Consider the following 14,078-nt stretch of genomic DNA (forward strand, 5'->3'; position numbering starts at 1 on the left):
AAAACACAGCAGAAGAGACTTTAAAAGCAAAAAAAAAAAAAGAAAATACATTGCAACGCATGCGCAAAACTACATATATACATGTATATACACAAATACACACACATATATACATGCAAAACACACAGAAAGGGGGCAGGAAGGAAGGAGAGAAAGAGGGAGAGAGAGAAGATAAGAAAGAAAGGTAGAGAAGGAAGGAAGGAGAGAAGGAATGAAAGAGAGAAAGAGGGAAAGAAGGAAAGAGACAAGGAAGGATGTCACCAAAGAGCAAAGGAAGTGAGAAAAGAAACAAGTAGAGAAGGAAGAAAGAAGAAGGGAAAGAGGAAGGGAAAGAAAAAGAGGGAAGGAAGGAAGGACGAAAGGGTGGAAGGGAAGGAGGGAGGGAAGGAGAAAGAGGGAGGTAAAGAAGGGAGGAAAGAGAGAGGGAAGGGAGGGAGGGAAGAAGAGAAGGATGGAAGGGAATGGAGGGAGGGAGGGAGAGAAGGGGCAGAGGAAAGAAAGAAGGAAGGAGAAAGAGGGAAGGAAGGAGAAAAGGGTGGAAAGGAGGGAGGGAGAAAGGGAGGTAAAGAAGGGAGGGAAGGAAGGGAAGAGGAAGGAAGGAAGGAAGGAAAGAAAGAGGGAGGGAAGGTTAGCCACAGCAAAGTGTGGTGGGTACAGCTAGTCAGTGTTAACATGCACAGATATCTATAACAACAATTTCTACAATATAGAAATTGTTATTTTGGAAGCTGAAATTTCATTATATTGCATTTAACAATATTTGAGTTACTATTTCTGATGTCATGTACTTATGAAGAATCTCCTGGTATATTGTAATTGTTATTTTGGAAGCTTAAGTTTCATTGTGTTGACAAAATATTGATAAACAAACTTTCATTTATAAACAGTTACTAATTAATCAAGTTAATGTTCCCACGTTACATTTAATGAATTTCCTGTAATATAGAAATTGGGTACAGCTAGTCACTCATAAAAACTCTGAAAAACACAGCAGAAGAGACTTAAAAAGCCAAAAAATTACATTACAACGCATGCGCAAAACCACACATATATAAACACAAACACACACATATACAGATATTGTTGTTGTTGTTCATTCTTTCAGTCGTCTCCAACTCTTCGTGACCTCATGGACCAGCCCACGCCAGAGCTCCCTGTCGGCCGTCACCACCCCCAGCTCCTTCAAGGATATACACAAATATATATACACACATATACACAAACAGTGATGAAATAAATCCAGCCAAATCCCACCAGTATTCAAATTTGGGCATGTCGGGTATTTGTGCCAAATTTGGTCCAGTGAATTCGAATCTATCCTGCGTATCAGATATTTACATGACGATTCATAACAGGAGCAAAAATGACAGTTATGAAGTCGCAACGAAAATAATGTTATGTTTGGGGGGTCACCACAACATAAGGAAGTGTATGAAGGGGTCGCGGCATTGTGACACACACATATTTTCACTTTTATTATGTGTATTGATATATCATTTTCAATTTTCTATTTCAGGTTCCGTTTTAGCTGTGCAGAAGTCTTGTGATGCAGAGAATAGGTATGGAAACGCAACCTGGATTTGCACTGACATTAACACAAAAGTCCCCGTTTCCTTATTGTACTTCCAACCTTTTTGTAGGTGCTTTCTATTATGATAATGGGAACAGAATTGTCTTTTAGGAACCACAGTTTCCTCCTCAGATGGCAGAGTCACACATTTTACATTAGAAACACATGGCTTGGCTTTCATTCCTTTTTATTTTCTCACAAGGAGCTCAGAGCATGACATTTAATATGGAAGATGCCCATATTGAATTAAATTAAAATTAAAATGGGATATAAATCAACATAATAATAATAATAATAATAATAATAATGGGTTGCTGTGTGTTTTCCAGGCTGCATGGCCATGTTCCAGAAGCATTCTCTCCTGATGTTTCGCCCACATCTACGGCAGGCATCCTCAGAGGTTGGGAGGGCCGATGGAAACTAGAAAAACGGGGTTTATATATCTGTGAAATAATAATGTTCTCGGTGGGAGAAAGAACTCTTTTCTGTTTCACAATGAATGTTGCAATTGGCCACCTTGATTAGCACTGAATGGCCTTGCAGCTTCAAAGCCTTGCTGCTTCCTGTCTGGGGAAATCCTTTGTTGGGAAGTGTTAGCTGGCCCTGATTGTTCCCACTTGCCTGCAACAGACCAGAGTTCTTTCTCCCACCCAGAGTTCTTTCTCCCACATTATTCCACAGATATATAAAAATTCAATTTTCCTAGTTTCCAACAGACATCACAAACTCTGAGGATGCCTGCCATAGATGTGGGCGAAGTATCAGGAGAGGATGCTTCTGGAACATGGCCAGACAGCCCGGAAAACTCACAGCAACCCAGTGATTCCGGACATGAAAGCCTTCAACAACAACAACAACAACAAAATAATAATAATAATAATAATAATAATAATATCTGCATTTTAAAAAATACCAATGATATTTAATCCTGATTTAATGTTTGTATACTTGTATATTTTAAAATGTATTGAAATGCTTTTCATGTGAGCCACTTTGAGTCTCCTTGTGGAGAGTATAAGTAAACATAATAGTAATAATAATAAATAATAATAATAATAATATAATAATAATAATAATAATAGATACATAGCCACTTTGAGTCCTCTTTGTGGGGAGAAAAGTGGGGTATAAAATAACAACAATAATACATTCTAATACTATTTATTATTTATTTACTTTGCTTATATACCGCTGTATCTCAAGCCCGAAGGCGACTCACTGCGGTTCTAATAATACTAATGATAGATACATAGCCACTTTGAGTCTCCTTGTGGACAGAAAAAGCAGGGTATAAATAAACAACAACAATAATAATACGGTGTAATACTAATAATAGATACATAACTGCTTTGAGTCTCCTGGAGAGAAAAAGCAAGATATAAATAAACAAAAATAATAATAACACACTGTAATACTAATAATAGATACATAGCCACTTTAAGTCTAATAATCGATACATAACTGCTTTTTCTGGAGAGAAAAAGCAAGATATAAATAAACAATAATTGTAATAATAATAGATGCATAGCCACTTTGTGTCTCCTTGTAGAGAGGAAAAGTGGGGTATAAATAAACGAAAATAATAATAATAATACATTCTAATACTAATAATTGATACATAGTCGCTTTGAGTTTTCTTGTCAAGAGAAACATAAACATAGTAACAAATATATTCTAATACTAATGACAGATACATAGTAACTTTAAGTCTCCTTGTGGACAGAAAAAGAGGGGTATAAATAATAATAATAATAATAATAATAATACATTCTGATACTAATAATAGTGTTTGAGTCCTCATTGTGGATAGAAAAGCAGGGCATAAAGAAATATTAATAATAATGATAATGTGTTCTGTGTGTGTGCACGCAAAAAATTAATTCCGATTGCTTCTCGTTTGTTGATAGCGAAAATGGCTCAGGCAGCGATGGCAGCAGCATCCAGCCACGACGAGGACTCCTCCGAAAGCAGGATGGTCGTCACGTTCCTCATGTCGGCCCTTGAATCCATGGTAAGGTGGCCTTGGGGGCGATTTGCGCCTTGCGGCATCCTTACGACGTTGCTTTTCTTGTTTGGTTCGCTTTAAGGATCCAGCAATTGAATGAATGCTGCTGATTTTCTCCCACGATGCAATTGAGAGTGTTTTACCTTATAATATAATATATATTATAGCATTAATATATTACTGGTGTTGTGCCGTGCTAATAATGTAATATATTGTATACACATATAATACTGATGATAATATAATATAATATAATATAATACAATGAAATACTAATACAATATAATAATTTTATATTACTTGTAGTATTACTAATAATATTACGGTATAGTGGTGTAGTACAATATGGGAATTTATGGCACTAATATTGTGCTGTGCTAATAATATATTGTATACACATATAATATTCATAGTAATATTATAGTGTAATACAATATACTACTAATAATTCAATTAATAATTATATATTAATGTTATGCTAGTAATAACATTATTATAGTAGAGTGGTGTAGTACAATATGGAAATGTATGGTACTAATATTGTGCTGTGGTAATAATACAATATATTGTATGCATGTATAATATTGATAATAATATTATAATGTAATACAATATAATACTACTAATAATACAATATAATAATTATGTATTACGTGTAATGTTACTAGTAATATTACAGTATAGTGGTATGGCATAATATGGGAATATATGGTACTACTATTGTGCTATGCTAATAGTATGTTATATATCTGGCCACAGGGCAAGCTGCCACTTTACTGTCCATTGTGACGCTGAGTCCTTTGATGGAGTACTTCCTCATTCTTTTGCATGCTGCTGGAAGGTTTTTATGTTATCATAAATTAATTAAATTAGCCTCCTCACATAAAGGAGTACCTAAATTTCCTACTTGAGAGATGTAATTCTTTTTCGGCTGCATAGGTTGACAGCAAGCTAGACAAATGGCGGAAGCTCACTCCGACCTGGGCTGGCTCCGAATTCATGACCTCTTGGTCAGTAGTGATTTAATGCAGCTATCCAGCACTATCAAGGGGTTTGTTTGTTTTTGTCACCTCCAGCTGCACTGACCTTGCATCTTAGGACTGCTTTTCTAAGTATCGGCCTTTTCTCCTTCCGCAGTGCAAAGAGCTCGCCAAGTCCAAAGCGGAAGTGGCCTGCATCGCCGTGTACGAGACGGATGTCTTTGTCGTGGGGACCGAGAGAGGGAGAGCTTTTGTCAACACGAGGAAAGATTTCCAGAAGGATTTCGTGAAGTACTGTAAGTCGGAATCAGTCGTTCTGCTGGAAAGGGATGAGATTTTACAAGGGAGGGTTTGGGAAGAACAGGTTTAAGAGTGGGGAGTGAAAAGGGATTAGGAAAGAGGTCAGTGTTGCCAGGCAATGTGTGGTGTTGCTACAGAGCTTCCATAACCTTTGCTGGAGGTTGTTGTTTCTCTGCATGAGAAGCCCTAATGTAAACAAATCTGCCCATCTATCTGTCTGTTTATCCATCCATCTATGTTATCTATTTATCTATCATCTACCTACCCACCGATGGATCTATCATCCACCCATCTACCTATCTGCCCATCTATATATCCACCCATCTACCTATCTGTCTGTCTGTCTATCCGTCCGTCCATCCACCCAACCATCCACCCATGTATCCATGGTTTTATATTATTTTAATGTTTTAATTGTATTTTATGGTCTTGGTACCAAATGTGAACCACCCCGAGTAAAAATAAATAAATAAATAACACATCTATCTACCTATCCATCCATCCACCCGTCTGTCTTTCTGTCTGCCTATCTATCCTGTCTGTCCATCTACCTACCTATCTATCTATCCATCCATCCACCCATCTGTCTGTCTGTCTACTTATCTGTCCATCCACCCATCTGTCTGTCTGTCTACTTATCCGTCCATCCACCTATCCATCCACCCGTCTGTCCATCTGTCTATCTACCTACCAACCTACCTATTTATCCATCTACTTATCCATCCACCTATCCATCCACCCGTCTGTCCATCTATCCATCCACCTGTCAGTCCATCTATCCATCCACCCACCCATCTGTCTGTCCATCCACCTAGCTAGCTATCTATCCATCCATCCGTCTATCCGTCCATCCATCCACCCATCCATCTATCCATCCACCCGTCTGTTCATCTATCTACCTACCTACCCACCTATTTATCTTATCTATCTATCTATCTATCTATCTATCTATCTATCCATCTATCCATCCATCCACCCGTCTGTATGTCTATCCATCCGTCCATCCACCCATCCATCTACCCATCCACCTATCTGTCCATCCATCCATCCACCTACCTACCTACCTACCTATCTTATCTAGCCATCCGTCTGTCTGTCTATCTATCTACCCAACCATCTATCAGTCTGTTCATCCATCTATTCATCTGTCCATCTCTCTCTCTCTCTGTTTGTCTCTCCATCCATCCATCTGTCTATCTATCTACCAGTCTGTCTGTTTGTCTATATCTATCTATCTATAATTTACCTACCTACTTATCTGTCTATCCACCTATCTACCCATCTATCTGTCTACTATCTATCCTTCCATCCGTCTATCTTTCTATCATCTACCCATCTATCTGTCTGTGTATTTATCTATAATCTACCTACCTGCCTGCCTATCTATCCACCCATATACCTGTCTGTCTACCCAACCTACCTACCCAACTATCTTATCTACCTATCTATCTACCCATCTATCTATCACTTTTGTCAGACTAAAGTGTCAGAGAAACCATTGAAATCCACAAGCGTGGGCCAGTTTCAACAGAAATGAAGAAACCATGAAAATGAGCAAAATGTGGCAACTGGTATTGAAAAACACCAGAATGGAGAGAGTGACTAACAAACACCACTAGTATTATCTCTCAATCTTCTCCAAGCCAAACAGGACCAAAACTTCCATGTGCCGTTCCTCATGCGGCCATGGTTGGTCACATTTGACAATACACTTGTATGGTGCGAAGGCTTTGGAGGAAGCTCCTAAGAGCCAGAGCTGTCTTGCTGTGCCATAACTATTTCTGGTTCTGTGCTTCATAGGTGTCAACGAAGAGGCCAAGGCTGTCGAGCTGCTGAAAAGCAAGTCAACGCTGCTCGATAACCGCATGACGGTGGATATTGTGGAGATGGAAGCCCTTCGGAAGTCCGTGGAGGATTACTTCTGCATTTGTTATGGTAAACATGGATCTGTAGATGCTGGGGACATACGATACTCTCCTTAATCCTGGGTTGAGATGCAGTTGGGTCTCACCATAGAAAGATACACGGCAAAGGGATTTCAACTTGCCGAGTGTATCTTGTGCATTTCTGGTCATTTCACAGAAAGGGGACTCATTATTATTATTTTTATTATTATTACTGTATTTCCTCAAGTATAAGCCTAGTTTTTCAGTCCTTTTTTTAGACTGAAAACGTCCCCCTCGGCTTATACTCGAGTGAAGGTTTATTATTTTACTCTGTTATTATTATTATTATTATTATTATTACATTTATTATTTTACTTTATTGTTGGTATTATTATATTTATTATTTTATTCTATTATTACTGTTATTATTGCATTTATCATTTTACTCTATTATTACATGTATTATTTTTACTGTTATTGTTGCTATTATTACATATATTGTTTTACTCTAAATATTATTATTACATTTATTTACTCTATTCTTATTACATTATTTTACTCTATTACTACTGTTATAATTACATTTCCCCTATTTTTATTATTATTATTACATATATTATTTTACTCTAAATATTATTATTACATTTATTATTTTACTCTATTTTTATTACATTATTTTACTCTATTACTACTGTTATAATTACATTTCCCCTATTTTTATTATTATTATTACATATATTATTTTACTCTAAATATTATTATTATCAATATTACATTTATCATTTTACTTTGTTATTGTTGCTATTATTACATTTATTATTTTACTCTCTTTATTGTTATTACATTTATTATTTTACTCTATTACTATTATTATTACATTTCCAGTATTTTACTCTATTATTATTGTCATTATTACATTTATCATTTTACTCTATTATTATTACATTTATTATTATTATTTTACTCTATTACTACTGTTATTATTACATTTCCACTATTTTTATTATTATTACATATATCACTCTATATATTATTATTATCATTATTACATTTATCATTTTACTTTGTTATTGTTCCTACTATTACATGTATTTTACTCTCTTTATTATTACATTTATTATTTTACTTTATTACTGTTATTATTACATTTCCAGTATTTTACTCTATTATTATTATCATTATTACATTTATCATTTTATTCTATTATTATTACATTTATAATTTTATTGTTATTATTATTGTCATTATTACATTTATCATTTTATTCTATTATTCTATTTATTAATTTATTTTATTATTGTCATTATTACATTTATCATTTTACTCTATTATTATTATATTTATTATTTTACTCTATTACTACATTTCCACTACTTTACTCTTTTATTACATTTATTATTTTACTCTATTTATGATTATTGTCATTATTACATTATCATTTTACTCTGTTATTATTACATTTATTATTTTACTCTATTACTCCTGTTATAATTACATTTCCACTATTTTACTCTTTTATTATTAATATTATTACATATATTATTTTACTCTACATATTATTATCATTATTACATTTATCATTTTACTTTCTTATTGTTGCTATTATTACATTTATTATTTTACTCTGTTATTATTACATTTATTATTTTACTCTATTACTGTTATTATTACATTTCCATTATTTTACTCTTTTATTATTATTTTATTGCATTAATTATAATTATTATTGCATTATTATTATTATTATCTCTATTATTATTAGAAGGATACATAAGCACATTTACATTGAAGAAGGATAGAATCATGGTTTCGTCAGAGTTGGGCAATCTTGCCTTAAATTACAGTTTTATATAAATATTCAAAAACATTTAACCTATTCATTCCTCAATTAATGTAATTGTATTGGTATCTATTTTTATTTCGAAATTTACCAGTAGTTGCTGCATTTCCCACCCTCGTCTTAGACTCGAGTCAATCCATTTTCCCAGTTTTTTTGTGGTGAAATTAAATACCTCGCCTTATATTTGGATTGGCTTATATATATACTCGAGTATATATAGTATGTCTATTTAACCTAACTGAGGCATCTCTTTCCCATGAATCAATATAAGGCTTTTCCAGATCCCAGAAACGAAAGGAAAGCATTTCTCTTGACCTTACCACCAGATAAAGGTTTCTTATCTCCTTTTTCCTGTAAATGAACGGATCTGATTTGCACCTGAGCACTCGGTCTCTGTTTACAAAGGCCTTGACTCTCACTAACTTCTGCACCTGACAAATCATCTTCAGACAATTGCTCTGAGAAAGACTGTGAAGTGCCACTCCCAGGAATGTGGCCTTGGGAATCTTCCTGAGGCAGCTGTGGCCTCTCGTCTGAGCTTAACTCAGGCCCAACCAAACCCTCATCCCCATTGTCAACAGACCCTGAAATAAAGCTCGGAATAAATATGTGTTTGGAAGTTCAGCACAAGAAGTTTAGGGAAAACAAAGGGGTGACAAAAAAGAAGAGGCACGCACAACACCTTTCAAGTGTTTTGTCCAACGAACGCGGTCCCTTGTTGACGAGCTTTGCTTTCTCCGTCTAGGCAAAGCCTTAGGGAAGTCGGCGGTTGTTCCCGTGCCGTATGATAAGATCCAGAGGGATCCGTCCGCCGTGGCGGTGCACGGCCTCCCAGAAGGCCTTGCGTTCAAGCACCCCACCAATTACGACGTCACGACCCTCAGGTGGATCCTGGAGAACAAATCCAGCATCTCCTTCGTCATCAAAAGGTGAAGCAGCACCCTCCCGTTGACTTGTATTGTATTGATTATTGGAATATAATTTGGCATGAGTGATCGATTTAAAAAATGTTTCAGAAATCATTGCAAAACTTTTTTCTTAAGTAATTGAGCAAGTGGGGAAACTTCAGGGGCTCTTTTCTCATTTTTAGAGTTATCATGATTAAACTTGTTATAGTTGTACCAGACATTTTCCACGGTCAGCCCACCAAGTTTCAGAATGTTACGCTCATCAACTAATTATTGGGGAATTATTTAATATTTTACAAACTGTATTTACAAAAAATAAATAAAAGATCTATCTACTTGAATTTTATATACAATGCACAAGATAAGGAGCCCCTGGTGGTGCAGCGGGTTAAACCGCTGAGCTGCTGAATTTGCTGATCGATAGGTTGGCAGTTCAAATCTTCAGAACTATTTATTAGAATATTCACAAAAAATATTTGCAGAAACATTCACTGGAATATTCACAACACATATTTGTTAAAATATTCACTAAAATATTTGCAGAAATATTCATTAAAATATTGACGGAAATATTTATTAGAATATTCACGAAAATATTTGCAGCAATATTTATTGAAATATTAAAAATATAATTGTTAAAATATTCACTAAAATATTCATTAGAACATTCACAAAAGTATTTGCAGAAATATTTATTGGAATATTTACGATATATTCTCATTAAAAGATTCACAAAAATATTTGCAGAAATATTTATTGGAATATTCACAATATATTATTAAAATATTCACTAAAATATTTGCAGAAATATTTATTGGATTATTCACAAAAATATAATTGTTAAAATATTCATTAAAATATTTGCAGAAATATTTATTGGACTATTTACAAAAATATAATTGTTAAAATATTCACAAAAATATTTGCAGAAATATTTATTAGAACATTTACAAAAATAGTTGCAGAAATATTTATTGGAATATTCACAATATATTCTCATGAAAATATTCACAAAAATATTTGCAGAAATATTCACAAAAATATTTATAAAATATTCATTAAAGTATTTGCAGAAATATTTATTAGAACATGCACAAAATATTTGCAGTAATATTTATTTGAATATTCACAAAATATAATAATTGAAATATTTGCAGAAATATTTATTAGAATAGTCACTAAAATATTTGCAGAAAACAAAATATATCATTAAAATATTCACTAAAATATTTACAGAAATATTGGTTGGAATATTCACTAAAATATTTGCAGAAATATTTATTAGAATGTTCACAAAATATATTCATTAAAATATTCACATTTGTTTACCAGATATATTTATATTTACCAAATGTTAGGGGTTGTTACTTAACATAACATGTTCCCACCAGATGTGACCTCCATTGTTGACCATTGTGGAGATGCTTGCAAATCCAGATGATTAATTCATAGATTTGTTGTGAAACAATTCTTTGGTAAATATATAATTTTGCCCTTTGTTACAGACGACAGCAGTTTGCATACAAATGAAATAGATGTTCAATCGAGTGTGGCGTACTTTTCAATTAACCAAGTCCTTTCTGTTCTGTTTTAGGCCTTTCCTTGAGCCAAAAAAACACTTAGGTGAGTAGTTGATCCTAGCAGTTTCAAGGTCTGGCTTCTTACTGCCTGGGGGAATCCTTTGTTGGAGGTGATTAGTTGACCCTGATTGTTTCTTGTTCACAATGCTCATCTATTGATTTGAATGTTACATTATGGCTACTAAATGTCATTTTTCCCCTTTCAGGACCTCGCATAATGGACCCCTCGCACACAATAACATCCTCAGCTGGAAGGTACATAATGTTTTATTCCTTTTCTTGGAACTGTACATGTTTATTTCCTCAGTAATTTGTGGCATCAAGACTGCAATATAGAACTCCAATATGCTGATGATAATGTAATTCTGTGTGCATTCAGAAGACGACCTACATCATCTGTTATAGAACTCCAATAGGCTGATGATAACATCGTCTATGCGCATTCAGACCTACAACATCTGTTATAGAACTCCAGTATGCTGATATTAATGTATTCTGTGTGCATTCAGGAGACCTACAACATCTGTTCTAAAACTCCAGTATGCAGATGATAATGTAGTCTGTGTGCATTCAGAAGAAGACCTACAACATCTGTTATAGAACTCCAGTATGTTGATGATAGTGTAGTCTCCAATAGAACTCCAATATGCCGATGATAATGTGGTCTGTGTGCATTCAGAAGACCTACAATATCTGTAATAGAACTCCAGTATGCTGATGATAATGTAGTCTGTGTGCATTCAGACCTACAAGATCTATTCTAAAACTCCAGTATGCTGATGATTACGTAATCTGTACACATTCAGAAGACCTATAACAGTGTTACTCAACCTGGGGGTTGGGACCCCTGGAGGGGTCACGAGGGGGTGTCAGAGGGGTCACCAAAAGCCATAAGAAAAGACAGTATTTTCTGTTGGTCAAGGGAGTTCTGTGTGGGAAATTTGGTTCAATTCCATCGTTGGTGGAGTTCAGAATGTTCTTTGATTGTAGGTAAACTATCAATCTGAACCACTACAACTCGGAAATGACAAAATCAATCCCCCTCAACCTCACCAGTATTCAAATTTGGGTGTTTCGGGTATTTGTGCCAAATTTGGTCCGGTGAATGAAAATACGTTGTTTATATAAAATATTTACATTATGATTCACAACAGTTGCAAAATTACAGTTATGAAGTAGCAACAAAAATAATGTCATGGTTGAGAGTCACCAAAACACAAGAAACTGTATTAAGAGGTCACGGCATTAGGAAGGTTAAGAACCACTGACCTACAACATCTTGTAGAACACCCGTATGCTGATGATAACATACTATATGCGCATTCAGAAAAAGACCTACAACATCTATTATAGAACTCCAATACAGTGATGATAATGTAGTTGGTGCACATTCAGAAGAAGACCTACAACATCTGTTATAGAACTCCAGTATACCGATGATAACTGAGTCGCCATTAGGCTGAGAATTGTGGTATATAAGCGAAGTAATAAATAAATAAATAAATAACTGTAGGTCTTCTGATTGTGCACAGACTATGTTGTCAACAGCATATTGGAGTTCTATAACAGATGTTGTTGTGACTTTGGTTTTGGCTTTCAGTCTGCTGAGGTTAAATAGCTATAATAGTATTACGTTTGTATTCCGCTTCAAAGCGGTCATGCATCTATTATTATTATTATTAGTCATAGTAGTAGTAGTACCCAACTTTCCTCTCCATAAGGATACTCAAAGTGATAGAAGTCTTTATATATATAAATTTGGAAAGGACCCCAAAGCCCATCCAGCCCAGCCCTGTTCTTAACTGCATCATTCGTAAGTCGGATGTTTGTCACTTGCGGATGGCCTGTATCAATATACCTACATATATGAGATAGAGATAGTATCATAGATTTGGAAGGGACCTCCAAAGGCCTTCCATATTGTTGTGTATGTTTACGTTTTTTCTCTGGTCTCTTTGTCTAGTTGCCCTCCTATCCAGGTGAAGACGGAACCCAGTGAAGATTCTGGTATGTTGCCTTCCTTTTTAAATATTGATGTCTTCAGTCTATGTTCCTTAATGTCAGGAAAGCAGCACCTAATATCCTCCATTATTTGTTTATTTATTTATTTACGACATTTATATGCCGCCCTTCTCACCTCAAATAATAGTATAATAATAAATGTAATAATAACAATAATAATGAAGTAAAATAATAAATGTAATAATAATAATCAGTAGAGTAAAATAATAAATGTAATAAATAATAGTATAATAGTATATGTAATAACTATAATAATGTATAATAATAAATGCAATAATAATAATCACTAGAGTAAAATAATAAATGCAATAAATGCTAGTATAATATATGTAATAATAATGATAATAATGAAGTAAAATAAAAAAATGTAATAATAATAATTACTAGAGTAAAATAATAAATGTAATTATTATTATAACAACAACGACAACAGCTTTGGGGGACTAAACAGGGTCTTACAAAGGGCTCTTGTGTTTGGGAATGGGAGCTAATAGAATAATAATAATAATAATAATAATAATAATAATGACAACAACTTTAGGGGACTAAACAGGGCCTTACAAAGGGCTGCGTTCCCATTACAACTCTTGTGTTTGGAAATGGGAGCTAATAGAATAATAACAACAACAACAACAACTTTTGGGGACTAAACAGGGTCTTACAAAGGGTTGTGTTCCCATTACAACTCTTGTGTTTGGAAATGGGAGCTAATATAATAATAATAACAACAACAACAATGTTGGGGGACTAAACAGGGTCTTACATAGGGTTGCGTTCCCATTACAACTCTTGTGTTTGGGAATGGGAGCTAATAGAATAATAATAATAATAATAATAATAATAACAACAACAGCGACATCAACGCTGGGGGACTAAACAGGGTCTTACAAAGGACTGTGTTCCCATTACAACTCATGTGTTTGGGAATAGGAACTAATATAATAATAATAATAATAATAATAATAATAATAATAACGACAACAACGT

At 34.3% G+C, this 14,078-nt stretch overlaps 1 protein-coding gene across 10 annotated transcripts in view; it reads left to right on the forward strand.

Moving 5' to 3' along the window:
• The window catches only part of LOC132763387 (general transcription factor II-I), a 73,274-nt gene that overhangs the window by 1,928 nt on the left and 57,268 nt on the right, over positions 1–14,078 (forward strand). For all 10 annotated transcript variants that reach the window (XM_067472131.1, XM_067472136.1, XM_067472134.1 and 7 more), the window contains exons 2-9: positions 1,517–1,559; positions 3,478–3,581; positions 4,713–4,851; positions 6,656–6,790; positions 9,327–9,510; positions 11,084–11,112; positions 11,276–11,324; positions 13,033–13,076. In XM_067472131.1, the coding sequence (XP_067328232.1) occupies positions 1,547–1,559; positions 3,478–3,581; positions 4,713–4,851; positions 6,656–6,790; positions 9,327–9,510; positions 11,084–11,112; positions 11,276–11,324; positions 13,033–13,076 (697 nt within the window). In that variant the 5' untranslated portion in view covers positions 1,517–1,546. The remainder of the gene's footprint in view (positions 1–1,516; positions 1,560–3,477; positions 3,582–4,712; positions 4,852–6,655; positions 6,791–9,326; positions 9,511–11,083; positions 11,113–11,275; positions 11,325–13,032; positions 13,077–14,078) is intronic.

The sequence above is a fragment of the Anolis sagrei genome, chromosome 11 (assembly GCF_037176765.1).
Source record: "Anolis sagrei isolate rAnoSag1 chromosome 11, rAnoSag1.mat, whole genome shotgun sequence".
Taxonomy (NCBI): domain Eukaryota; kingdom Metazoa; phylum Chordata; class Lepidosauria; order Squamata; family Dactyloidae; genus Anolis; species Anolis sagrei.